Source organism: Eptatretus burgeri, chromosome 5 (assembly GCF_056783735.1).
Source record: "Eptatretus burgeri isolate ZD-2024b chromosome 5, Ebu_testis_v1, whole genome shotgun sequence".
Lineage (NCBI taxonomy): Eukaryota > Metazoa > Chordata > Myxini > Myxiniformes > Myxinidae > Eptatretus > Eptatretus burgeri.
The window spans coordinates 40,439,907-40,465,373 of record NC_140965.1 but is presented as its reverse complement, the minus strand read 5'-3'; the positions used below and the strand labels follow the sequence as shown (position 1 = coordinate 40,465,373).

At 43.6% G+C, this 25,467-nt stretch overlaps 1 protein-coding gene and 1 pseudogene across 8 annotated transcripts in view; both read left to right on the top strand.

Annotated features, from left to right (window-relative positions):
- The window catches only part of LOC147026295 (early estrogen-induced gene 1 protein-like), a 94,259-nt gene that overhangs the window by 7,532 nt on the left and 61,260 nt on the right, over positions 1–25,467 (top strand). For 6 of the 8 annotated variants that reach the window (XM_085881572.1, XM_085881570.1, XM_085881568.1 and 3 more), the window contains one exon: positions 252–459. The exons of 1 other annotated variant lie outside the window; for it this stretch is intronic. In XM_085881572.1, the coding sequence (XP_085737698.1) occupies positions 314–459 (146 nt within the window). In that variant the 5' untranslated portion in view covers positions 252–313. Of the gene's footprint in view, positions 1–246; positions 460–25,467 lie in introns of those variants that run through there. One more of the 8 variants, XM_085881571.1, reaches the window with a different exon arrangement.
- LOC147026296 (uncharacterized) lies at positions 2,885–9,430 on the top strand (annotated as a pseudogene).

The window sequence follows — 25,467 nt, the reverse complement described above, 5'->3', positions numbered from 1 at the left end:
CCTCTCTTCCTCTCTTCCTCTCTTCCTCTCTTCCTCTCTCTCTTCCTCTCTTCCTCTCTTCCTCTCTTCCTCTCTTCCTCTCTTCCTCTCTTCCTCTCTCTCTTCCTCTCTTCCTCTCTTCCTCTCTTCCTCTCTCTTTTCCTCTCTTCCTCTCTTCCTCTCTCTTTTCCTCTCTTCCTCTCTTCCTCTCTCTCTCCTCCTCCCCCTCCTCCTCCTCCTCCTCCTCCTCCCTCATCCCTGACACAGTACAGGTGGTATTTATACCTGGGTCCGGGGAATTATCTTGGCCATAGAACAGGCCAAGGTACCTTGCATGGCGTTCATGATGAAGAAGAAGAAATATACTTTTGGGGTCATCTTTGAGGTTGAAGAGCTGACGCACATCCCGTTCATGAATGCTGTACTATTCTGCAAACTGCGTCTCCTGGATGGAGGGAAGGTCAGCGAATGCTCCAGTCGGTAAGTGGGGTAATACAAAGAGTTGGGCCATGCAAGGGAGAACTCGTTCATGGTCAATAAATTATTTTCAAATTCCCTTTCTTATGAGATCGTTGAATCAGATTTATCTCTTCACAGGTTTCATTTTTATTTGCGGGCTGGCATCCGCACGAATCTTCCTCTTTGTCTCATAATCTCTGACCTATAATTGTTTTTTCCAAGTTCTGAAACTGGCTTGCATTGTTTGAGGTCTTTCACCTTGGCGTCTTCATTTAATCTTTAACCTCCGCCATCGAAGATCGGAGGTTACTGTTTTCACCCCTTTCTGTTTGCTTGTTTGTTTGTTTGTTTGTGAACAGTATTACGGAAAAACTCCTCGACGGATTTCGCCAAAACTTGGTGGGGGGATTAGGTATGGTCCAAGGATCATGCTATTAGATTTTGGACTTGGTCCAAAATCCAATATGGCCGCTATGCTGGCCATTTTAGAAAAATATTTTAATTCTTTTTTTTTGCATTTCTACATGTTTTAAGTGATTTACAACCCCCACCCCCCCACCCCCCAAAAAAAAATTGTTGCAACTTTTTTTTCAACAAAATTTCGATTTTTTTTTTTTTTGCATTTTTACATGTTATAAGTGATTTCCAACAAAAACATGCCAAAATTATAATTGCGGCTGATTTTGGAACTTCAGGTGGATATACCCACGTAAAATCAATTTCTGTCTCTAGGAATCTAGTTATGACTAATGAATTGAGTATGTAAAAAGGAAAGTTGCAAACTATAACTCTGTGAGCACTGTTGACGTCAAATTGAATGAATAGGATATCAGGTTCACTTGAGTGACCTAGCAGTATTGGCGGCGGAGGTTTTGCACTCTACCGAGTGCTCCCCCTCTCATTCTTACCTGTGTTGGCTCTCATGATTTCCCCTGCCTCGCTTGCAGTTGCTTTATTTTATTTTGCTCTCTCCCGCACCATTCTACCTTTGCATTCCAGACTGTCATGTGCAGAGTGATGTTGCCATGACAACAGTCTCTCAAACACAGCCAAATAGCTGTGTGACACTACTGTGTGTTGTGTTGACGCTGTGTGCATTTCTAATGCAGGATTTTTTTTCCCCCTCCTGAGTCGCAATTATTCCTTTTTAACTGAACAAAAATAAGTAATTTTTATGGGTAATGGTTGTGTGCTGTTTATTGGGGTAGATACTTTGCCGAGGAGGTCTTGCACGTGTCTGAGGGATGTTTTCCATACCTCATGCATGATGTTCTGCATTTATTTTGTTTTATTTTTAAAAATCTAAATTGTGATTATTTACTTGCTATTGTAAGATGTCTTGAATACCCTGAACCATGGTTGGATGGCTGGCAGCATATGCACATCTTGCACGATCTAGTAGTGTGTTCGATACCTGGTGGAATTGAATGAGGGGGAGAGACCTTTGTAATTCCAGCAAGGGGTGTTGCATCATGAAGCATGGTATTTGGTGAATTAAGTTGGCTGCTTGATCATTCATCTTGTGTATGATATTTATGCCGTGGACTGTCAGGATAGCGTGTAGGTATGTGCACTCGCCTCCTGGGGTCAAACCCGACCAGTTAATAACTGTCATCCCGGTGATTCATCAATGGATGTGTCCATCCCTCAAATGGATGTTAAGTTTGGCTAACCTAACCTTGGTTAGCGGATGTTGAAGATCCCACGGAGTCCTTCACAAAGAGTCAGTGAATTGTCACTGACACTGAACAAGTTCCAGGTTCCTGCCCAAACTACTCATCATCTTATCCATCCTTTTTGGGCCAAGTAGCCCATAAGGCTGCAGTGCGTACTCTCCAGTCTGCCCTGTTTCTGGCTATCTGCCTGGCTGCATCCCGTGATCTCCATCCTATCTCTTTTCTTTCTTTTTCCACTGTTCTCTTCCACGTTGTTCTTAGACGTCCCACTTTCCTTCTTCCTTCGTGCTTTCATGACAATGCTGTCAAGCAGTTGTTATCATCCTTCATTCTTAGCACGTGCCCAATCCATTTCCATCTCCTGGTCTTCACTTCACTACTGATTTTCATTACGTTGGTTCTTTTGAACAATTCTTCATTTTATATGATGTATGGCCACCTGATTTTTAATATCCGACGCAGACGTTTCAACATAAATATGTCAAGTTTCCAATTGTCCCCTTCGTTTATCTTCCAAGCCTTGCATCCATATAATAGTAACTAGCTGAAATCCCGTCACAGACGGATTCCGTTCATTCAACCACCCTCACCAGCTCACACACACTCGAGGGACATGGACTGGACAGGGTGTGCTTGCCCCCGCCTACTCATCCCCCGCCCCTGCCCTATTCAATCTGCTTACCCCTGCCCAAAAATGTTATTACCCCTGCCCCGCCTCTTCACTCCCCACCCCCCCATCTTTTGATTCCCCGCCCCACTTGCCCCTGGGCCCCCACCCCCCTGTCCACCCCCTCACACTCAACTCCGCCTCATTCAACCCAGCCCCCGCCCCATTTCCCCCTGTCTCCCGCTTTCAATTTGCTTACCTTGCCCCCCACCTCTTCATCCCCCGTCCCCGCCTCTTCACTCCACGCCCCCATCTCAACGAAAAGTGTTTATTCTGCTTCAGCGTTGAAAGTTGACTATTGCCACTATGCACAATGCACTCTTACAGGTACCATGTTTCTTTCAGTCCAGGTCACAGTACCGGGAAAAACGTGACGCGACCGCAAGGAGGAGCACAAAATTGATCCTTCAGTATTCATATATAGAAGATAGATAGATAGATAGAAGATACAGTAGACGCCGCTTTATAAATCCACGATTATAAAATCCAGCCGCTGATTGTGACCAAAATGAGTTGGAACGGAATTTTACATCGAGAAATCCGCCGTTTAATAAATCCACCTGCTTGGCACGTGCGCGGTCTCAACCTAAGCTTGATGTCGTATGCGCTGCCGCAGAGTGAAAAAAAAAAACCAACAGCAACTGGCGACGGACTTCGAATCCCTCCGACTCCGAATCCCAATAGCCAAGGGAAGAAAGCGACGACGAACCCGAGCCGATGCCAACAGCGGCAGAGATGCGGACGGCACTCGCCAAATTGGACAGGGGACTGCAGCTCTCAGGTTTTGCCCATCCCGATTTCCGCCACATGACGGATTCAATAAAGTAACATTTGCGCAAAACCTTCCCTCCCAAGCAAGCGACCTTGGAGAGATTCTTTTGAACAATCCCCTTGTCACCGTTTGATAAATCAATGTTTTTGTAGCATAAAGCAGTGTTTAACAACATTCGCTTTTTGGCTTATCTATCCAGTAGGTGGCTGAAAATAGGTTCTCCGCTTAATAAATCCAGCCGGTTAATAAATCCAAACGGCGTGGTCCCATGGTGGATTTATAAAGCGGCGTCTATTGTACAATGTTTCTTGTTACATTTTTTTGTGTGTCAAATTCACATTCTGAGGTAGTCACCATGTGCAGAAGAGGATTTTACATTGCAGACGCTATTTTCGAGGAGTGGAATTAGTAATTACACCTCTCAGCAGTAATTTTCTGACGAAGGACGTAATGGCGTCAGCGAATAACCGATGATGTCATGACGTCCTGACGCCTCTCAGCGGTGACGTCGCACGTCGCCATGTAAACGAATGTAAAACGAAAAGTGTTTATTCTGCTTCAGAGTTGAAGTTTGACAATTGCCACTATGTGCGATGCACTCTTACAGGTACGAAGTTTCTCAGTCCAGGTCACAGTACCGAGAAAAACGTGACGCGACCGCTTGGAGGAGCACAAAATTGGTCCTTCAGTATTAATATATAGATGATTTCACAAGTTAGTTAAACAATCTTAAGTTTGTTTTCAATGTATAAATGCTTGAGTTTCATGAAGGATACCATAGCTTTACAAATTCTGTTCCTAATATCTTCTTCCCTTCCTCCTCGTTTGTTGATGATGGCCCCGAGATCGGTGTGCTTATCAACTTCATGAAGATGCTGGTCTCCAATTTGAATTCTGTTGTTGCTTTTACTATTTATCCTTAAAACGTCTGTTTTCTTCTTTATGTTGAGCCTGGTTTTTGATGCAAATTGATTCATTTTTGTTAGTTAAGTTGGCATATATGTTGGTGGCAAGATGACAAAAGGGCAATGTCGTCAGCAAAGTCCAAGTCCTCGAGTTTGGTTGTAAACCTCCACCTAATCCCTGTGTTGTTGCCATCTGTTGTCTTCCTCATTATCCAGTCTACTATTCGCAAGAATATAAAACCTGACATCTCCTCGCTTCACTCCTGTTTTTAACCATGAACCACTTTAATTCTTCTCCCGCCTCGAGCACTGCACATTCACTATCCTCATATTTGATCTGTACCATTCTGATTATTTTGCTCAGGATTCCATAACTAGCCATGATCTTCCAAAGGCTTTCTCGGTGCAAGGAGTCAAAGGCTTTTTCAAAGTCCACAAAAGTAATGTATAGTAGGCTCGTGGCCAAATGAGGTTTTGGGTGGCATACCCCTACCCAAGGTATAACAAATCACAACCTATTTTTTTCTTGAAGAGGGATGTTTGGGGAGTTAGAAAATCATGGTTGTGAACCTGAGATCATTGCACAACATTTTGAAAACCACGTTTACATATGTACCACTGCAGACTGCAAAAATGAATTTAATCGCCACAGATTTTGGCTCATATTGGCTCATATATTTGTTAATACTGGTGCTACAAACACAAACGTGGTACCAAAATGTGAGGAATGATGACATATATCTGTAAAAACCATTTGTGATGTAACAAAGGCTTTTGTGTGACCTACAGGCAAAAATAGTGGAATTTTACTCAACAAATCAGCTTCGGGTTTACCAATAAATATCAACTAAACAATTAATTTCTTCACAAGTATTTGAGTTGAATTACTACATATTACATCAAAATAACCCTCTTTCATTCTTTTTAGAAATATAACTCGTAAAGATAAATCAGTTGAATTAATAGAGTTATTATCGAAACCATGTCACCCCCCCTAAACGTAACCGACATTGATTAATTTATAATACATGTATATGCATTAACCAAACAAGAATGATTTTAAATCCAGTTGCAGAAAATCAATTTTGAGCTTGATTGCCTTTTTTTTTAAAACTACTGATATATACTTATCTTTAATTATTTCATTTCAAATGCTTGTGCTGACAATTGATCTGCAATTATGGATCTGGAACCACCTGTTGTGAAGCGTCGTAAAATTGACACTGACCATTGCATCATATGCTTTAAACCCCTCAACCCGAAAAAGCAAGAAGTTGTAAAGAACCCAACATTTAATGGTTTGAGTGCAATCTTCAAAGCTAGTCAAATCAGAAAAGATGCCGTTTACGAAAGTATCTGGCCTTTGCAACAACACATATTGAGTCTTGATTTGAAAGTATCATTCCACAAATCGTGTTGGGCCAAGTATACCAGCAAGTCAAATATCTCCACATCCAACCCCAGTGAGAGTGACCAGCAACCATGCACATCTGTGGTAACAGAAAACACAAGAATCAGCAGAAATGAAACAGCTGGGTTTGACATCAGGACTAACTGCTTAATTTGTGGAAAATCCAACACTTCCAGAAACAAGCTTACACCGGTATCTACAGGAACTGGACAGTCCACCAGAGAAAAAGTTCTGGCAGCAGCTGACAAAAAACAAGACAATAAAATACACATGCGCATGCTTGCCTTTCCAGATTATTGCCAAGTACCACAGGTTATGCTATTCACACTATATTTCAGAAAGGAACATCACTTCGGCAATTCGTAAATCAGGAGAGGAAACAATGGGCACATTACATGATGAAGCTTTTGATGAACTGAAATGTTATCTGGAACAAACTGTGTTCTCCAAAACTAAGACAGTGACAACCCTCGTTCATCTGAAAGATGAATACGTTGGATATTTGGTTTCACTGGGTACCACAAATGCAGAACAGTATAAAACTTGGAAGTTGAAGGAGCGATTAACTTAATATTATGGTGACCAAATAGTCTGTGTAACATTTGATGGCCACACTGACATCATATGCTCTTCTTCTGTGACCTTATGTGATGCCCTGAGAAAAGCCACGATTCTGCAGAGCATGACTGATGAACCAGAATATGAAGACATCCCGTCTGATGTACCATCAGCCACAGATAATGAAATGCATACTTTGCATGCTGCAGCTGGTATCCTGAGGAAGCACATGGCTGATATCGAGCATGTTGGAAATATGTATGCACCTGTCGAGGAAACAGATATTCAGCACTGTGCAGAATTTGTTCCTAATACACCCTACGACTTTATTCAGTGGTGCACCAGTGAGAAATCACACACGAAAATAACCAGCTGTAGTGATGAAGGTGTTATGAAGAACAACCTGAGGACGATCGCCATTTGTCACAATATAATATCACAGAGCCGTCGAGTGTACTCCACAATAACGCTTGGTTTAGCCTTGCAGGTGCATCATGAATTGGGAAGCAAGCATATCATTGACATACTTCATGAATTAGTACACTGTGTGTCCTATGATGAGGTGAGACGTTTCCTCACGTCTGTGGCTGTTGATCAAACTGCCTCGGAGGATATTTACATCCCCAAAGTTCTTCAAAACCTACGCTGCACCGCCGATGACTGTAGGCAGAGCAGAACATGTCATTGTATCTCTGCAGGACTGACCTGTACTGAATTCTGCTCGTGTAGTGCAGACGATTGTCCAAATGTTGATGATTCTGTTGTCTTTGACGACAGCACTGATGAAGAGCGTGACTGAACTTTTAAATGTATTACATGTATTACTTCATGTAATAGATGTACATAAGTTACAGTGCATGTTATGAATTCATTATCGTCATATGTAAAATAGCTTATATCAACATGTCTATAAAAGTCACTTTCACAATTGTGTCAGAATCTTAAGTCAATTCTTCATGTTGCATATCTGCTTCGGGATTTCTATCGGTCAGCATAAGTGGGGCGACATATGATTTCAGTGATAACTATATAATTTCAGTGACAATTATATCATTAGATATATTTTTTAAAGGGTAACTAAACTTGGATTATGTTGATGTAACAAATTTGACTGCAAGTCCAATATTTTTGAAGTAATTAATGTTTTTGTTGATATTTATTGGTAAACCCGAAGCTGATTTGTTGAGTAAAATAAAAACTATTTTTGCCTGTAGGTCACACAAAAGCCTTTGTTCCATCACAAATGGTTTTTACAGATATATATGTCATCATTCTGCACATTTTGGTACCAAAATTGTGTTTGTAGCGCCAGTATTAACAAATATATGAGCCGAAATCTGTGGCGATTAAATCCATTTTTGTAGTCTGCAGTGGTACGTATGTAAACGTGATTTTAAAAAATGTTGTGCAATGATCTCAGGTTCACAACCAAGATTTTCTAACTCCCCAAACATCCCTCTTCAAGAAAAAATAGGTTGTGGCTTGTTCTACCGTGGGTAGGGGTTTCTCACAATTTTAGGCCCCTTTTTTAATTTGGCCACTAGCCTATAGGGTTGCCTGCCACTCTGCTACCTGCTCAATTATGTTGCGTAAAATAGATTTACCTCTAATAAAGCTTGCTTGCTCATCCCTGAACTTGTTGTCAACTCCATCTCCATTTCTGTCTATCAGCATTCTTCCAAATACTTTACTTGGAACTGATATTGAAGTAATTCCTCTCCAATTTCCACATTCTGTAAGATCGCCTTTCTTTGGTATTTTGACAATTAACCCCTACTTCCACACTCTAGGTACTTCCTCTTTGTCCCAAATTGCTCTAAACAAGCCAAGCCATTCCACTGTTGTGTGTGTGTGTCCACTTTCCATAATTCCGCTGCAATTCCATCCTTGCCTCCAGATTTACCATTCTTCATAATCTTTATTGCTGTTTTAATTTCTGTTTTTGATGTATGACTTGTGCTGATTTCTTTGATAACAGGATCACACTCCTCTTCTGTTGCAGGATCATCAGGTATTGCTTTATTTAAGAGTTCTTCAAAATATTCTCTCCACCTTTCTTTCTTGGCTGTTTCTTCCATTGGTAGATTTCCTGTCTGATCTTTAACTACTCTGATCTGCTGCTGCTCTTTCGCTCCAATCGGTTCTTCTGACCACGTCCTTGGTCAGAAGTGGACATCTCTCTGGCACAAAGTGGACATCTCTCTGGCTGTCATCAGAGAACCACCTCACCGCCGTCGAGTCTGGCATTTCACTCAAGCCGACTGGCAGGGTCTCCTAGCAGCCATCAAACCTACAGACTGGTCTCCTATCACTACTTTCTCAAACATCAACTCATCCTGGGAATTTTTTCAAAGAAACTTGCTCTCCCTCATGCACAGATTTATCCCCTCTCGTGTTCAGCTGTCCTACCCTTCCTCCCACCCTTGGTTTACTGAAGCTTGTGGCGAGGCAGTTGTCCTGAAATGACTTTCCTTTGCCTCATGGAAAGCAAACCCAACTGAGGGCAATCTCAGTTCCTTCCACAAAGCTCGGAACAAGTGTGTATCTACCCTCAGGAGAGCCAGAAACCAACATCTTTCTCATCTCAAGTCTGAACTCTCAAACCTCTCTCCCTCCTCAAAATCCTGGTGGCGTTTAATCAAATCTGTTTCTGGTATATGTTCCCCCTCCATCCCCTCCCTTACCTCAAATGGCCGCACTGCTGATACCGCACATGATATAGCTGAATGCCTAAACTCGGTGTTTGCAGCTAAATCTTGTGTCCCAAACCCATCACTTTCTCTACCCACCTTACCCAGTCGCACCCAACTGTCCCTGGACTCTGTGTCCTTTTCTCCTAACAAGGTGGAGAGCTTGCTTTCAAACCTCGACTCAGATTCTGCAACGGGTCCAGACGGCATCAGCCCACGTGTCCTCAAAGCCTGCTCTTCTGCTCTTGCTCACCCTCTCTCTGTTCTATTTACCCTCTCATTTGCTCAAGGTCATCTGCCATCTGCTTGTAAATCTGCTAACATCACTGCCCTGCACAAAAAAGGTACAAAAACAGATCCCTGCAACTACAGACCAATCAGCCTTCTCCCAATCATCAGCAAGGTTATGGAATCCATCATCGCTTCAGACATGAAATCCTTCCTCTTCTCCAATGGCTTGATTTCCGATCATCAATTTGGTTTCAGACCAAGTCACTCTACCCTGGATATGCTGCTTTTGCTCTCCCATCAATGGATGGAGGTCCTCAATGCCAGACAGGAAATCCGAGCCGTATCCCTGGACATATCACGTGCTTTTGACACAGTCTGGCACCCTGTCCTACTCACCAAACTCTCTTCCCATGGTATCCAAGGCCATCTCCACTCATGGCTCGCAGACTTCCTCTCCTGTCGCAGTCAACGTGTGGCCCTAAATGGAGTTCTTTCATCCCCTCTTCCTGTCCAGGCTGGAGTTCCTCAAGGAAGTGTTCTGGGCCCTGTTCTTTTTCTGGTTTTCATCAACGATCTCTCCGACCGACTCTCTGGAAAATCCTCTATATCTCTTTGCTGATGACTCCACCCTCTGCCGTACCATCTGTCATCCCTCAGACCAGCAAGAAGCAGCTTCTTCGCTCACTGCAGATCTGGATAAAATCACAAACTGGTCCAACACGTGGAACATGTCTTTCAATCCAGACAAATCTCACACTCTCACTATGTCTCTTCGAAAGGACCGTTTCGGAAACCCCCCATCCACTTTCTCAATGATCCTCTGGAAGAAGTCTTTTCATTCAAGCTTCTGGGTCTCACTATCTTCCATGACCTTTCCTGGGAAAGTCACATTTCCAACCTCGCCTCAAAAGCCAGTCGCAGACTGGGAATCCTCCGTTGTGCAAAGTCCTTCCTCGGCCCTCTTGAGCTCCTGACCACTTACAAAGCTTTTGTCCGTAGCCTGATGGAGTACTGCTCTCCCCTCTGGGCTGGTGCTCCTGCCTCCCACCTTTCTCGGCTTCACGCTGTCGAAACCAAGGCATTTAGGATCATCGGCATCTCCCGCAATGAAGCTGAGTCTTTGGGCCTCTCACTCAATCACCGCAGGTTGGTCGGTGGTCTTTCTGTCTTCTACCGTCTCCTATCCAGCCTTGCCCCCCTGCTCTCTCTGCGATTTGTCCCCACCACATTTCCACAGGGCGCTTGAGGTCCGCCAACAAGCCCCTTCTGGTAAAACTACCAAAATCACGAATCACTGCTCACCTTCACTCTTTCATTCCTCTTTTTTCCCGCCTTTGGAATAAACTCCCTCACTCTATTCTTTCCCATTCTTCCCTCCAGGCTTTCAAAGCAGCTGTTCACCACCACCTCTTATCATCCCCCATCCAAATCCTCGATCTTTTCTACCCCCGATAATCCACCCAAGCCCACTTCCTTAAATTCCCCTGCTTTCCTTCCTGAAAGTCCCTGTAATGTCTATCTTCTCTTCCCCATGTTCCCCGTCCCATCCCCCATCCCTCTCCCTTCCACAGATCTCCTAATGTGTATGTTCCCCACTGTTTTGTCCCTCCCACTCCCGCCCCTCTTGTCTCATGTCCCCTTGCTGTGCGTTGTGTTGCTCTCATACGAGCCTCGACAAGGTATACAAAAAAAAAAAAACTACATTCACAATTTTACTTCTTTCGTTACTGAGGGCCTTTGTAATCACGTACATTTCTTTCATACTCCCATTATCCGCTGCTTTTTCAGCTGTCATAGTAAGGTCATCTGTCCATTTTCTCTCATCTCTTCTAATGCTTTTCTTGACTTCGTTATCCTTATTCCTGTATTCTGTTTTCATGATTTCTTTGATTCTATTTGACTTTGCCTGTTCCACATTGCTCTTCAATCTCCTCTCCTCAATTAGCTCCCAAGACTCCTGACTGAAACAAGGTTTTTGAGCTCTCTTTTTGTAACCAAGCACTTCTGTCGCAGTTTCATTTTATTTTTCTTAAAATTTTGCCACTTTCTCTCCACTATGTCCTCCAATTCCTCATGCTCTTGTAACACATCATACTTGTTTCTTCTCTTTAATGAGAACTGTGTTTTGATAGCTGGTTGTTGCAGTTTGATTGTATCAAATTTCTTAATGTTCTCCTTGGCCATTTGCTTTCTCTTTAATTTCAATTCGCACTTGTTGGTAGTCGCTTGCAATATCTGCACCCCTCATGACTCGAGTGTCCATTATTGATGTCCTATGTTGTTTACTTACCATCACATTGTCTATCTGGTTATTTGTCTTCCTCCTGGCGAGGTCCATGTTTGCTTTTCCCGCCTTTGGAAATGTGTGGGAAAATGGTGCCAGTTATCATAAGATTATTAAGTCCACTAAATTTGAGAAGCTTTTCTCCATATTTGGGTCGCCGAAATAGGTAGGTGACCCTTATTGTCAGTAATTCTGTCTGTTTGTTTGGATGTTTATTTGTTTGTCATCAGCATAATTGGTCGTAAACGTGGGCCGATTTTGACCAAACTCGGGTGGTAGGTACATCTTATGACCTCGTGCTTTGGAAATTGTGATGGTTGCTTGGGACGCTTTGGTTCCCTCGCAACAACCGAAAAACCTTCAAAATCGGTACCGTTCACGCAAAATCAATTCCGAAAGCCATTATCCCACGTAGGGTTATGAAATTTGGCACGAATGATCTACAGGTGATGCTCTATCAAATATATTCTGGTTTTTGTGATATATGGAATACTTTACTTGCAGCGCCCCCTACAATTAGCGTATGCACAAAAAGTGAAGGCCCCCTAGCGACCAGGTGAGTGCATAGATACGAATGAAACTTTGCAGGTTCATGGTACTCAATGAGTACTACAACTTTGCCTCAGGACATATTGACTGAATTCGCTTCGGTCAGGGGTCAAAGGTCAATTAGTGCAAAAATTGATAATATGCGAGAGCTGGAGGTGCCTTCGCGCCAAATGCTACTCCTAGGGTTATGGTCGGATGGTCATGAAAATTCACACTAATCGTCTGGAATACATTGTGCACAAACGATCGAGCCGGATTTTCGATTTAGATTTTTCTTCACCCACAGCACCCCCTCTAACTTTGGGGATTTCCGATTTCAAACCGCATTTTCGGTACTTTTCATTCAAATGGATACCGAGTAGTTATCGGTCGATGGAACTGGATGAGATTTGATATCCATCATCTTAAGGTGATTCCCTATCCGCTATATGACATCCATTTTGCTCGATATCTTATAGTTTCCATGCTCGGCGACCCATCGCCGCCTACCGGCTTGTCATTTCTATCACCCAGTCCATGAATGACTTCCAATGGCCCTCTCGAATCCCTCGTTGCTACCTCCCTCTTTGGCGTTGAGATCACCCATTATTATTTATCAGTCATGTTTGTATGCCCCATCAACCACTGATTGTAATTGCTCATGGAAACTTTCTTTGTCTTCCTCACTTGCATTGTTGGTAAGTGCATAAACTTGAATCACAGAGAGTTTCACATATTTGGAGAAGAATCTGACACATATTATCCTTTCATTAATCGGTTTCCATTCAAGTAATGATTGCAACTCCATGGTGGTGTAAATTATCTTCTCTCCCTGAAAATGTGACATTCTCTCCAGAATTCCACTTTTTTTTGTTTTTTTGGTATGCACGTTAAGGCTCGTATGAGAGCGAATACACAAAATGTACACCAAAGGGAGCAGGTAACGAGAGTGGCAGTAGAGGGAAGGAAAAAACAGTGGGGAACAGATCTGTGGAAGGGAGAGGGATGGGGGCAGGGTACACAGGGTAAACAAGATGGACACCATAGGGACTTTCAGGTCCTTACACTACAGGGACTTCCAGGAAGGAAAGCAGGGAATTTGAAGAAGGTGAGTTTGGGGTGAGAAAAAAAATCGTGGTTTTGGATGGGAGAAGATAAGAGATTGTGGTGAACGGCTGTTTTGAAGACGTGGAGGGAAGAATGGGATTGAAGACAGTGGGATTTTATTTCAAAGATGGGGAAAAAAGAGGAATGAGAGAGTGAAGGCGAGCCGTGATTCTTGATTTTGGTAGTTTTACCAGAAGGGGGTTGCTGGCGGAACTTGAGCACCCTGTGGAAATTGGAAATATGGGGGTGGGGGGAAGGACATATCTCAGAGTGGGGGGGGGGTGAGGCCAGAGAGGAGATGGTAGAAGACAGAAAGACCAACAACCTGCTTGCGGTGAGAGAGTGAGAGACCCAAACACTCGGCCTCATCGCAGGAAATTCCAGTGATCCGAAATGGTGAGAGAAAAAGCCGAGAAAGGTGAGAGGCAGGAGCACCAGCCCAGAGAGGAGAGCAGTACTCCATCAGGCTGCAGACAAAAACTTTGTATGTGGGTTGGAGCTCAGGTGGACCGAGGAAGGACTTTGCATGACGAAGGATCCCCAGTCGGCGACTGGCTTTGGAGGCCAGGTTGGAAATGTGGCTTTCCCAGGAAAGATCATGGCAGATATTGAGACCCAAAAGCTTGAATGAAAGGACTTCTTCAAGAGGATTGATGAGAAAGTAGATATGGGGGGGTTCCAAACAGTCTTTTCGGAGAGACATGGTGAGAGTGTGATATTTGTCAGGGTTGAAAGACATGTTCCACATGTTGGACCAGCTCGTGATTTTATCTGGATCTGCAGAGAGTGAAGAAGCTGCTGCTTGCCAGTCTGAGGGATGACCAATGGTATGGCAGAGAGTGGAGTCGTCAGCAAAGAGATAGAGGATTTTCCAGAGTTGGAGAGATCACTGATGAAAACCAGAAAAAGAATAGGGCCCAGAACGCTGCCTTGAGGAACTCCAGCCTGGACAGGAAAAGGGGATGAGAGAACTCCATTAAGGGCCACACGTTGGCTGCGACTGGAGAGGAAGTCTGCGAGCCATGAGTGGAGATGGCCTTGGATATACCATAGGAAGAGAGTTTGGTTAGCAGGGCAGGGTGCCAGACCGTATCTAAAGCACGTGATATTCTTGTGGGCCAGGGTTCGGCAGCGATAAACGACCACCACGGGGAGCAGTGGGTCGTCTCCACCGAACACCCCGGAATTTAGGTCATGACTCTCGGATAAGTCCGAAAGGTCACGGTCCCTTGGCGGAGCGTGATCACCAATATTTTGACGGCGTGGGGTAGGGTTAATTGCCTAATTTCAATATACCTAAGTACCCACGTCGTCAAATTACCGGGGAAGTCACACCCTCAACGGACTCCGTCGAACTGGGTCGCTCTTGCGACCTCGGTCCGGTGTAACCATGCGGAATTACCAGAGTCCGTCGGTCTAAACGACAACTTACGGCACACGGCCTCCCTAGTTCTCAATACGCACTGTGCTGGGTCAATGGTAGAAACGACAGACAACAAGCTGGTACACTGAACAATTGGGGGTTTATTTATAATGGGGCAGGGGAGCACACAGAGCAGAGTTATCACGTCTATAAGAAATGCAATTTACAATGTACAAGGCACTTAAACAGTTTCTATTTACAGGACGGTGCCACACACACACACACGCACACACACACCCAAAAGAAATGGACCCCGTGGGTCTTTATTTGGCCTTTCAGCTTTGAGGGAAGGTGAACTGAGGTTAAGAGCCTACACTTGCACCTGTCCGCCTCGTGCGGTCTGGTCGAGCTTGTCCGGTGGCAGGACTCGAACCCACCACCACAACGCAGCACCAAGCACCAGGGACGAGGGAAAGAGCGACGGACGCCAGCCAGCACGAAGGCGGACGAGGCGAGAGACGACGAGGCGATTAAGCCCGAAAAAGCTTTCCCTGATCGGGCAACACCAGGCGAGGCAGACCCAGAACGCCAGACAGAACGCGCCGATCACTCCGCCTCTCTTGAGATCGGAGGGATTTCTTTTCTCGCCACTCACCTCCTGATTGGACGGTTCCATCGCACGATTCGCAGGCCGTCCCTCATTGCACAGGCCCACAGTAGGCGGGGCAACTCCCACTTTTCTGGGGTGGAGTCGGAACCTAGGCGATTGTAGCTCCGCCTACCTCCTCACCTAAGGCCACGTGCGTAATGGCGATGGTGGAGCGAGGCAACGGTGCCGCTGTTGTTGTTGTAGTTGATAAAAACCTAACTTAAAAAAAATAAACCCGCAGCACACACATGAAATTCCCTTTTGACACAGGGGATGGATTCTAACGATACACATACTTATCAAAATAACTGAACTGCGGGGGCTGCTGACTGTCTGTGTGCAAAAGGCTTCCAAATCCGTAACAATATATCTGGGGATATGGCTCTGATTTCATGTCTGACATTGAGTACCTCCATCCATTGTTGGGAGAGCAGAAGCAGCATATCCAGCGAAGAGTGACCTGGTCTGAAACCAAATTGATGATCGGAAATGAAGCATATTGGAGAAGAGGAAGGATTTAATGTCTGAAGTGATGATCGATTCCACAACTTTGCTGATGATTGGGAAAAGGCTGATTGGTCTGTCGTTGCAGGGATCTGTTTTTGTACCGTTTTTATGCAGAAAGGTTATGTTTGCTGACTTCCAAGCAGATGGCAGTTGACCTTGAGCAAATGAGAGGGTGAATAGAACAAGTTGATTTTTCCATACCCTAACCACTGCTGGGAATGCAATGGCAAACCACCCAGTGTAATCTTTGTGAAAAAACTGCTTTTGCAGCAATAACGCTCTGCAACAGAGTATTGATTGATTGATTGACTGACTTCATTGATTTATGTTTTATGGAAGCATGCCTTTGGGCTGCTTTATTGATCATAGGTGAGAATAGCATGAATTTGGAATACAATTCGTGAAAAGCTCAAGGTAAGTCAATGGTATGTCGATTTTTTTTAAATATTTTTTTTGGTTAAATAAAGTTTTTTTTTTTTTTTTTTTTTTTTTTTTTTTTTTTTTGTGTTCAATGTCGAGGCTCGTGGAAGAGATTTCACTGGACATGTCGTTTTTAACTATCTTACAACTATATTGGTTACCAATATGAGATTGTTAAAGTTGTACATATGGATAAATTTTAGATACAAAACATTTGAATTGGCTTTCACATTTTCCTAACGTTGAAGGTTTCCTCCTGATCGTAGATTGTGAACGTGGATTCCAGCAAATGTAACTTTAAACCACAAAGTTCAGTTTTGACTCATACACGTGTGATGAAAATAGCAGACCTTGTGAAATTTCTTCAGGTGCTCGGTGGTGATCTGATAGAACAAGTCAGCAGGAGCTTGCCTGTCAAGAACACACGACATTTTGGAGAAACTAAATAAATAAAACAACCCTGGCCTTGAACCTTCGTTTTTTGTTACATTGAACCGAGCTGTTATACAAAAATGTAATTTTTTTTTTTACTTTACATTTCTGGTATGCTCTAATCCTTGCAGTGAATGGGAAAGAATGTGTTTTTTTTTTTTGTTTTTTTTTACATCAAATCTATTAAATATAAAAGGAGCTCGGTCTCGGCGTGCTTGCATCCTTCCGTCCGTTACTGCATCTGTTCGTCCCTGCCTGCCTGCCTGCGTGTCCACAACTGTCCTTCAGGAGATACCACTAATCAAGCCCAATCTGCAAACAGTATGATATAGTTGAGTAAGATGAGGATAGATGGGCCGTTTCAATTTACATAAAAACAAAAACGAGAGTGAAAGTTAATTTTTTGCCGGGTACCCCTTGTAGTTATCATCAAAATGAGGAAGGGATAGATTCTTGTATTTTGTTTACATATTAATATCACTTGTATTTCTGTGATCTTTCGAAATGAAACTGCTCAAACTGATGGGGCCCCACACGTGTATTACGTGTTTATATTTGGGATTGCGTTACTTAAACCAACATGTGATGGTCATCGTCTTTTTTTTCCGCATGCATCATTGCCTGAGGGCGTGGCTGTGCCGCTGATGCGGTGCCATCTGTAGGTTAGGGATGGAATTTGAAATGTTGCCAGGGTGTCTGTGTCCTTCACAAAGAGTAGGTATCTCACCTACTTTTTGTGAAGGACACACACCATGGGGTCTTTAATGTCCACCAACTAATGCCGACAGACGGGATGCCCAGTTTAACGTTCATCCGAGGGACCAACAAAACCATCCAAGGGCACACACTGATGAATTGCCAACACAACACGGTGTGCCTATCCTACAAAAACGATCATCCATAAATTACGCATGCAAGCAGAGAATTTGAGTTGAGATTGGGAGGGAGTTATGGGGGCAAGAGGTTGGGGGGGGGGGCGGTGGATGGATGGTGTTTGGTTTTTTTATATAGTGATGAGCTTTTATTGTTGGGTTTTCCACTTGATTAATGCGTCTTGCATTGGTGTTGATGGAGTGTTGTTGAAAAGTGCTATTTGTTGCATAAAACCTGCAGTAGTTCATAAAACAGGCCGACCTTTCAATCATTAAGAGCATCACTTCTGTGGCATCTCCCACAAGTCATGAACCTATTGATTCCCAGGGTGAACATCGAAAAGAAAATGCAAAAAAAAAGAATGAAATCCTCATTTAGTTGTGCTTTGTTTCTTCACGACATGATGTGATGACCTTTCTTATGTTCTGTCACAAAATTGGGTGAGATGATGATTTATCGATCCCCAAGCTTTTTCAAAAACAGAGAGATCTTGTAATTGCTTCTGTCTGTCCATCACGCGAAATGTTTGTGCAGAAATTCACCAAACTGGGTACTTATGATCACCACATGGTGAGATTGGTGCAAGAGCAGGATCATTTTTTGGCCCTACCCCATGGGGTGGGGTCAAAAGATCGCATACCAAAAGAAAAAAAAATGCAATTACAGGAGCATTGTTAAACATTTTATTTTTAAATGAAATGTATATGCAGTCAACATTGCAAGACGCATGAAATATGTAACGACGTTTTTCTGGATTTGACTCCCAGTCCATGTTCCAGTGGGTGGGGACTTTGGGCTCCAGGGGTCAAAACGGGGGAAAAAATAAAATCTAATTAACCTACACTTTGATATTGGGTCATTCCTGATGGAACTTTTTGCGATCTTTCAACTTTCCTTTCGGTGGAATGCGTGGGGAATTGCGAAGGCACACAATTGACTTCGACCGTCTTGATGTACTTCGTGCAACTAATGGTGCCCATATATGTGCATTAAATGAGGCAAAAAAACTTCAATATCATCTACTCATTTTGTAATAATTTCCACAGGTTTATCTATTCATTTGCTTTTGTAATAAATTTTTTAAATTGTAAAGAGACTTTGTGTGTGTGTGTGTGTGTGTGTGTGTGTGTGTGTATGTATATATATATATATATATATATATAATATATATATATATATATATGTGTGTTTATGGTCTCGAAATCGAAGAGTTACTGTTGTAAGACGGGGTTCGGCGGCGATAAACGACCATTAGGTGGAGCAGTAGTCGTCTCCCACCGAACACGCGGAATTTAGGTCGTGACTCCCATATAAGTCCGAGAGTTCACAGGTTCCTTAGCGGACCGTGGTCGCCAATATTTCGACGGCATGGGGTGGGGTTAATTGCCGGATTTCAATATACCTAAATACCCACGTCGTCCAACTACCAGGGAAAACCACACCCTCGACAGACCTCGGGCGGAACGGACCGTTTACCGGGCCCGATCCGGGTGTAAACCGAGTGGGGATTACCAAGATCCGTTGGTCCAAATGACAACTTACCGGCCCAAACGGCCTCACTAATTCTCAAGTCCGAATCATGCTGGGTCAATCAAAGAAAGGACAGAAACGAACAAGAACATTTAAACAATTATTTTATTTACAGGAATAAAAGAAAGGGACGAAGTTCACGACTTTAGGCAAGCAAATATTTACAATGATCATAAACACTTAAACAGTTTTACTTATAGGATGGTGCCACATACAGACACACACCCAAAAGAAAAAGAGGACCCAATTGGTCTATTATTCAACCCTCGCAGCCAAGGGCATAGTCGGGCTGGAGGTAAGAGTTCTGTCGGGGTACCTGACCGAGTTCAGGCGGCTTGGCCCGCGACTGCTCGTGTGGGACCCGTGGTCCGTGGGAGCTTGGATGGTGGATAGCGGATCCAGGGTCGCTCCTTGTAGAAGGCCAGCAGAGACTCCAGGCTTGAGAGCTCCAGCAATGACAGCGCACCCAAACTGCCTTCCAAGAACTGCTCCCTCCAAAGAACTTCAAAACTCAAGAACTCCCAAGGACATGCAAGAACTCTCTGAACTCTGAACTCTCCGAACTCGATTGAGCACAAGAACTCTCTCCACATGCACTAAGGGTCGCATCGTCCTTTTACAACCGCTCTGAGCAGGGCGGGGCCTTAGTTGAGCTGACGCGCTGATCGCCCAGATTGGACAGGGACCTCCATGGGTCCGCCCTTTCTGGGTGGGGTTATGGCCGAGCCGGGAAAACCCCGCCCCCTCTATGCGTGTCTGTATCCCTCTTGCTCGAGAAACAACGATTTTGCCTCGTGGTGTTGGAATGCAGACCAATTCGAGGAAGTCGAATCGAGCACATGAGGACCTCGCCTCATATGTTACGGCCACGAGGCGAGGGCGCAGGCGCTGAAAGACACTGTGGCCGCAAGTGGAGGGGATCTGGAGATTTAAAGAACCTAACTATCAAATAACTCGCAGCACACACATTTAATTCCCATTAGACAGGAGGGATTCTAACTATAAACACATACTTATCGAAATAACTAAGCTACGGGGACTCTGGCTGTTTGTGTGCACAAGGTTTCCAAATCCGTAACAATACTTCCGTATATATATATATATATATATATATATATATATATATATATATATATATATATATATATATATATATATATATATATATATATATATATATATATATATATATATATATACACAGTAGACTAGGCGTAAGTCGTCACCATCAGGACCGAGAAAAAAGTGACGACTTAGAAATGTGACGACTTATGCATATGCGAACGTTCATGATGGCTGTGGGGTGAAGGATGAAGTCGCGCGTGGCCTGGACACGTATGTGTGAGAGCCGGCTATTGTACCAAAAGGAAAACACAATCCTCGGGGCATAGGTGGGGGTTCATTGGTGAGTTGGAAAGTGGTCAAGCAAAGATAGAATTCATGAATCAGTTTATCAAAAGTAAAGATAATGAACAACTGTAAGACAACAACTTCGCCTGCTTATCACCATGATGGGATTGACCAACGAACCCCAGAGACTTTTCTGGCAGCATCTGCCAGAAAAGCACAGTCTCATCGGCATTGTACACGTCCCGAGGCTGATACCTTTCCAAGATGTCTTTCAATTTGCCATCCTTCCAGTGGTGCACCACTGCCGAATCCACACTGCCTGATTCGCCACACTTCTTGACATTGCCGATTCCCCACCTCACTTTGAATCTGTCTATCCAGTGCATCGGCAAGGTCTCGGCATCATCATGCCCGATGTCCGCAGCGAATTTACGTGCCTTCAGCAGCAACATTTCACCGTCCAACCGAATATTTGGCTGAGCCGACATTTGCCGAAACCAGATGATGAGCGCGTCATCGACATCTTCAAAGGACACACATCTCACGCGTTTCACACTTACCACCGGCCTTGCGATCTTCTCCACTTGTCCAAACATCGTGCCCTTATTCTTCAAGATATCGTTCATTGTCTGCTGTTTGATGTCCAACTTCTCAGCTATGGCTGTTTTCTTCATCAGTGGGTTTGCCTCGCAAAACTGGATAATGCCGTATTTTTCTTGGTAGGTTTTAGTTGTAAGCTTACGCTTAGTCGCCATTGTCCTGCCTGCAGTGCGATCAACGTGTGTACGCAGTTATAAACAGCCTATCACTGGCGGTGTAAACCAATGAGCGAGCATCACGATTCCATGAAATCGGGATTCTCACGAGGCAGCAGTTCCATATGACGAGTTAGGAGTGGTAATTTACTTGAGTTTCCATTACGTGGGAACGGACAACATCTGACGACTTGGACGAAGTGACGACTTAGAGATGACGACTTACAGAGGGATGACCCTTTATTCATAGGGACTTAACATGAGATAAATTCGGGACTTTTTGACGCTGCCGACTTAGGTGAAGTGACGAGTTACACTCTGCCGACTTACGCCTAGTCTACTATATATATATATATATATATATATATATATATATATATATATATATATATATATATATATATATATATATATATATATATATATATATATATTCTCTCTTTTGTGTTATTTCTTCATATTTTTGTTTTACTTTTTCAGCTGTCTCGCCTGGGTTTGAATCCCGACCCAGCTATAAACTGTCAACCCGGAAACTGTCACAGGCAGGGTGATTCGTCGAAGCATGTGCCGTCCTTCGGATGGACGTTAAACTGGGCATCCCATCTCTCGGCATTAGGTGGTGGCCGTTAAAGATCCCACGGTGTCCTTCGTGAAGAGTAGATGAGCTATCGCTAGCACCCTGAAGAAATTCCTTATCCCCGGCGTAACCTTCATCGAACGTCAGGCTTGGCCTTTGGGTTTGTGAAAGAGTCGATCCAAGCTTTCCCCAGCCAATCCCACAAGAAAGTGGAACAATTGTGGCTGTTAAAGAAGCCGTGCTTTAGTCCTATTGATATAATGCAATACCTCTGTGAGCTTTTAAACTTCCTTGCATATCACAGTGCAGGTTACCTACTTGCAAAACAAATGCAGGTGAAATTCTGTCAGTGACCACATCATGGATGACTTGGTTTAACTCCTTTTCTGACAAACCTTTATTGAACCAAAGTTGGGGACATTGCTTTTATTTTATTCTGTTTGTTTAATATCATGAAACCGTGCACGTGTGTGCATGCACACATCCGCCCCTCTTGCGCTCCGTACTGTTTCTTTTACAATCTGCTGTTATTGGAAAAAATTATTTCCTGAAGAGATAATGTCACTTTGCCTCTGGAGATGTACATCCTGTTGTCTGGGGTCTGGGCAGCTTTTCTTTCCTACATTTTTGTTCATCCATTGTCTTGCTCTGCTGCTGCAGTGGGAGACAAGTCCACCTGGCAGGTTGTGGCCTGAGCTCAAGTCGAGATTTTGTTGTTGTTTTTTGTGTTTTTTTACAGTGGACACAGTTACAAAAATTGTATTACTTTTTGATATGTAGGAACAACCAGGTGTGTGTTATAATTTCAGATTCCTGTTATGGTTTTAATTTTTCAAAATATTTATGGTTTCAGTTGCCTTTTGCTTTTGATGTTCAAGTATCTGTGGTGGGTGTCAGTATTTGTGGGTGAGAGATGCTCAGCAAGGACAAGAAAGCAGAGGGATTTGAGTGTTTGGAAGGTGAGAGGTGGGGGAGGGGGAGCAGCCATTCATCTTGGTTGCAGGCGAATAATGAATTAATTTTTAATGGACCTTGCACAATAAATTTTGGCTCATGATACCTTTGTCATAAATTTTTACTCAGTCTTTTGAGCTCTTTCTTCTTTAAAACTTCATTTCAATAGTTAAACTCATGGTTCGTACTCAAGAATCTTCAGGTGTTGGATAAATTCCTCAAATGCAACACCACGTCATCGGACCCCCAATATGACTGCTATTTTATTTCATTTTTTTTGTTTCATTTCCTTTGGACAGTATCCAAAACTTCTCTTCAACTGTGGAAGAAAAACTCAGTGAGGTGATGGATGTTTTTTTTGAGGGGGTGGGTGGGGAAGGAGGGGGGGGTGGTTGGAGGGAGAGGGTAATGGCTTGCCTGTTTATCTGTTGATCAGGTGTCCAGCACTTTTTGGTTTGCTTGACTTGGCTACAGGCAGGAAGTAGAGTGGTAAAGGTTGATGGAGATTTGCTAACCGTGAAAAGGAAGTTGGTGCCTATTGTGACATAAGCTGTACAAAATATAGGTACAGTGTGTTTTTATATATATATATATATATATATATATATATATATATATATTGTGGATGGTGTGTGTTTGTGTTATGTGTTGTCAGAGCTGGAACATAGGCCTGATATTTGTGCGTAACAAATGAAATGTCTCATGTGGCAAATTTAGCACTTTCCTATTTCAAAATTCGTAGAGAAGTCTGGTTTGAATAAATATGAAATTTGAAAAAATGTCGAACTTGTACGTAAGCGACATTCTGAGATGTAGTTGCACTACTTTTCCTGGAGTTTTTTTGTATACATGATTGAGGTTGGTGCAAGAGCGAGAGCAGAATGGAATAAATCAAAATGGAAATGGGGAAACACCAACAGTGTAGTGGGAATGAGATGAAGGGGAGTGGGAGAAAGGCACATGGGGGTGAACAAGCTGAAACACAGCAAGATGATGAAGAGGAAAGCGGGGATGAAATGGAAAAGGAACAAACCAACTGACAGATGAACGAAAATAGGTGAGTAAGAAGGCGGCTGGGAGGACGCGGGGGGGGGGGGGGTGGGGTCACGATAACCTGGAAAAAGGGAGTGCTTGGGAATTGGGTCATTTTGTATGGAAGACATCATGAGTATGGATTGGGGATGACCTAAGGTCGTGGTGAACAACCGTCTTGAAGCCCTGGAGGGAAGAATGTGACTGAAAGGACTGGGGAAAGTTGGTTTCACAGGTGAGAGAAAAGAGGAACAAATGGAGATGAGCAATTATCCTGGATTTTGGGAGTTTAACAAGAAGAGGGTTACTGGCAGACCATGTGCACCTTGCAAAAACCTCGGAGGGCCAAAGCCAAAAGAGGGCAATGAGTGCAAGACCAAAAAGAAGAGTCAGTACAATACAGAGAGGTCACAAATCTGCTTGTGATGTGAAAGTAACAGGCCTTGACATTCAGCTTCACCACAGGAGAGAGCTGTGGTTTTGATGCTAACTTGCAAGTGTTGGCAACTCCATTCAGGGATTGAGTTGTCTATTCTTATATTTAAATTTGGACTGCATCTGTTGATCCAATTGCATTGATCCAACTTCATATCCTGACATTATTACACTGTGCAGACATGGTATTAAAGGTGACAATAAACCAGCTGTGCTTTCTGCTTTTTCTTGTCGATTCAAAAGAATCCTTGATATCTTGCAAACAACAGTACACTGTCTAAATTCCAACTTTCAACTCATCATATCATTGAGCACTGTCAAAAGTCATTCCAGTAACTTGCATTTTAATGGAAAACACTGGATTCAACAGAAAAGCCTGTTCACTAGCAAGTCGGCTCTGCAACGTACCTTGAAAGCCCGTTAATGGTACACATTAACATTCAGACAGGCTTCCTGCGATGGAGTGTCTATTTTACCTACTTGACACTTCCATGCTTGCATGCGGTCCATCCCGAAGGGTCGAGGGTGGCAAAAAGCGATTTTCATGAAATTTCCAAATTGTCAAACCTTGCCAAGGTCTGTTTTTGTCCTCCACCCCTCTGACAAAGTCGGAGACAGTGCACATTAAAATAAGCTCTGTCTGACGAACTGACTGATTATCCATCCATGTACTTTTGTTTACTCTATATTTCAATCTTGGTCATTTGGCTTGTGTAGTGTGTGTGTGTGTGTGTGTGTGTGTGTGTGTGTGTGTGTGTGTGTGTGTGTGTGTGTGTGTGTGTGTGTGTGTGTGTGTGTGTGTGTGTGTGTGTGTGTGTGTTATGTATAATATGTCACAGATCCATCCATCCATTGGGACCATGCTCTGTGCAGAGCGTTGGTGCTGCCAAAGCAGTCTCCTTAGCTATTGGGCACAATCCTGGACGGGTCGCCACTCCGACACAGGATACCAGCAAGCTGGCACTCATTTTGCCGACCTTGAAAGGATGACAGGCAGAGTCAACTCCACCTGGTATTAATTCAACAGCAGAGCGGGATTTTAACTCGGGATCCAGGGATCTCAAGCCCACCACCCTAAACCAGTAAGCCAACACCAAGCATATGTGACATATAATGTGTGTGTGTATATAATGTTACGCATAACCTGTGTGTATAACAAGTACAATACATCACGTATAATGTGTGTATAGCCAATAACAATATTGTTGTGGGCCGGGGGGTCAAGTGAGAAGACCACTAGGTGGGGGAAGCTATCTCGCTTCCCACCAGACTCCCCGGAATTGTAGGCCGTCACACACGGATAATTCCGTGACGCGGCGGGTC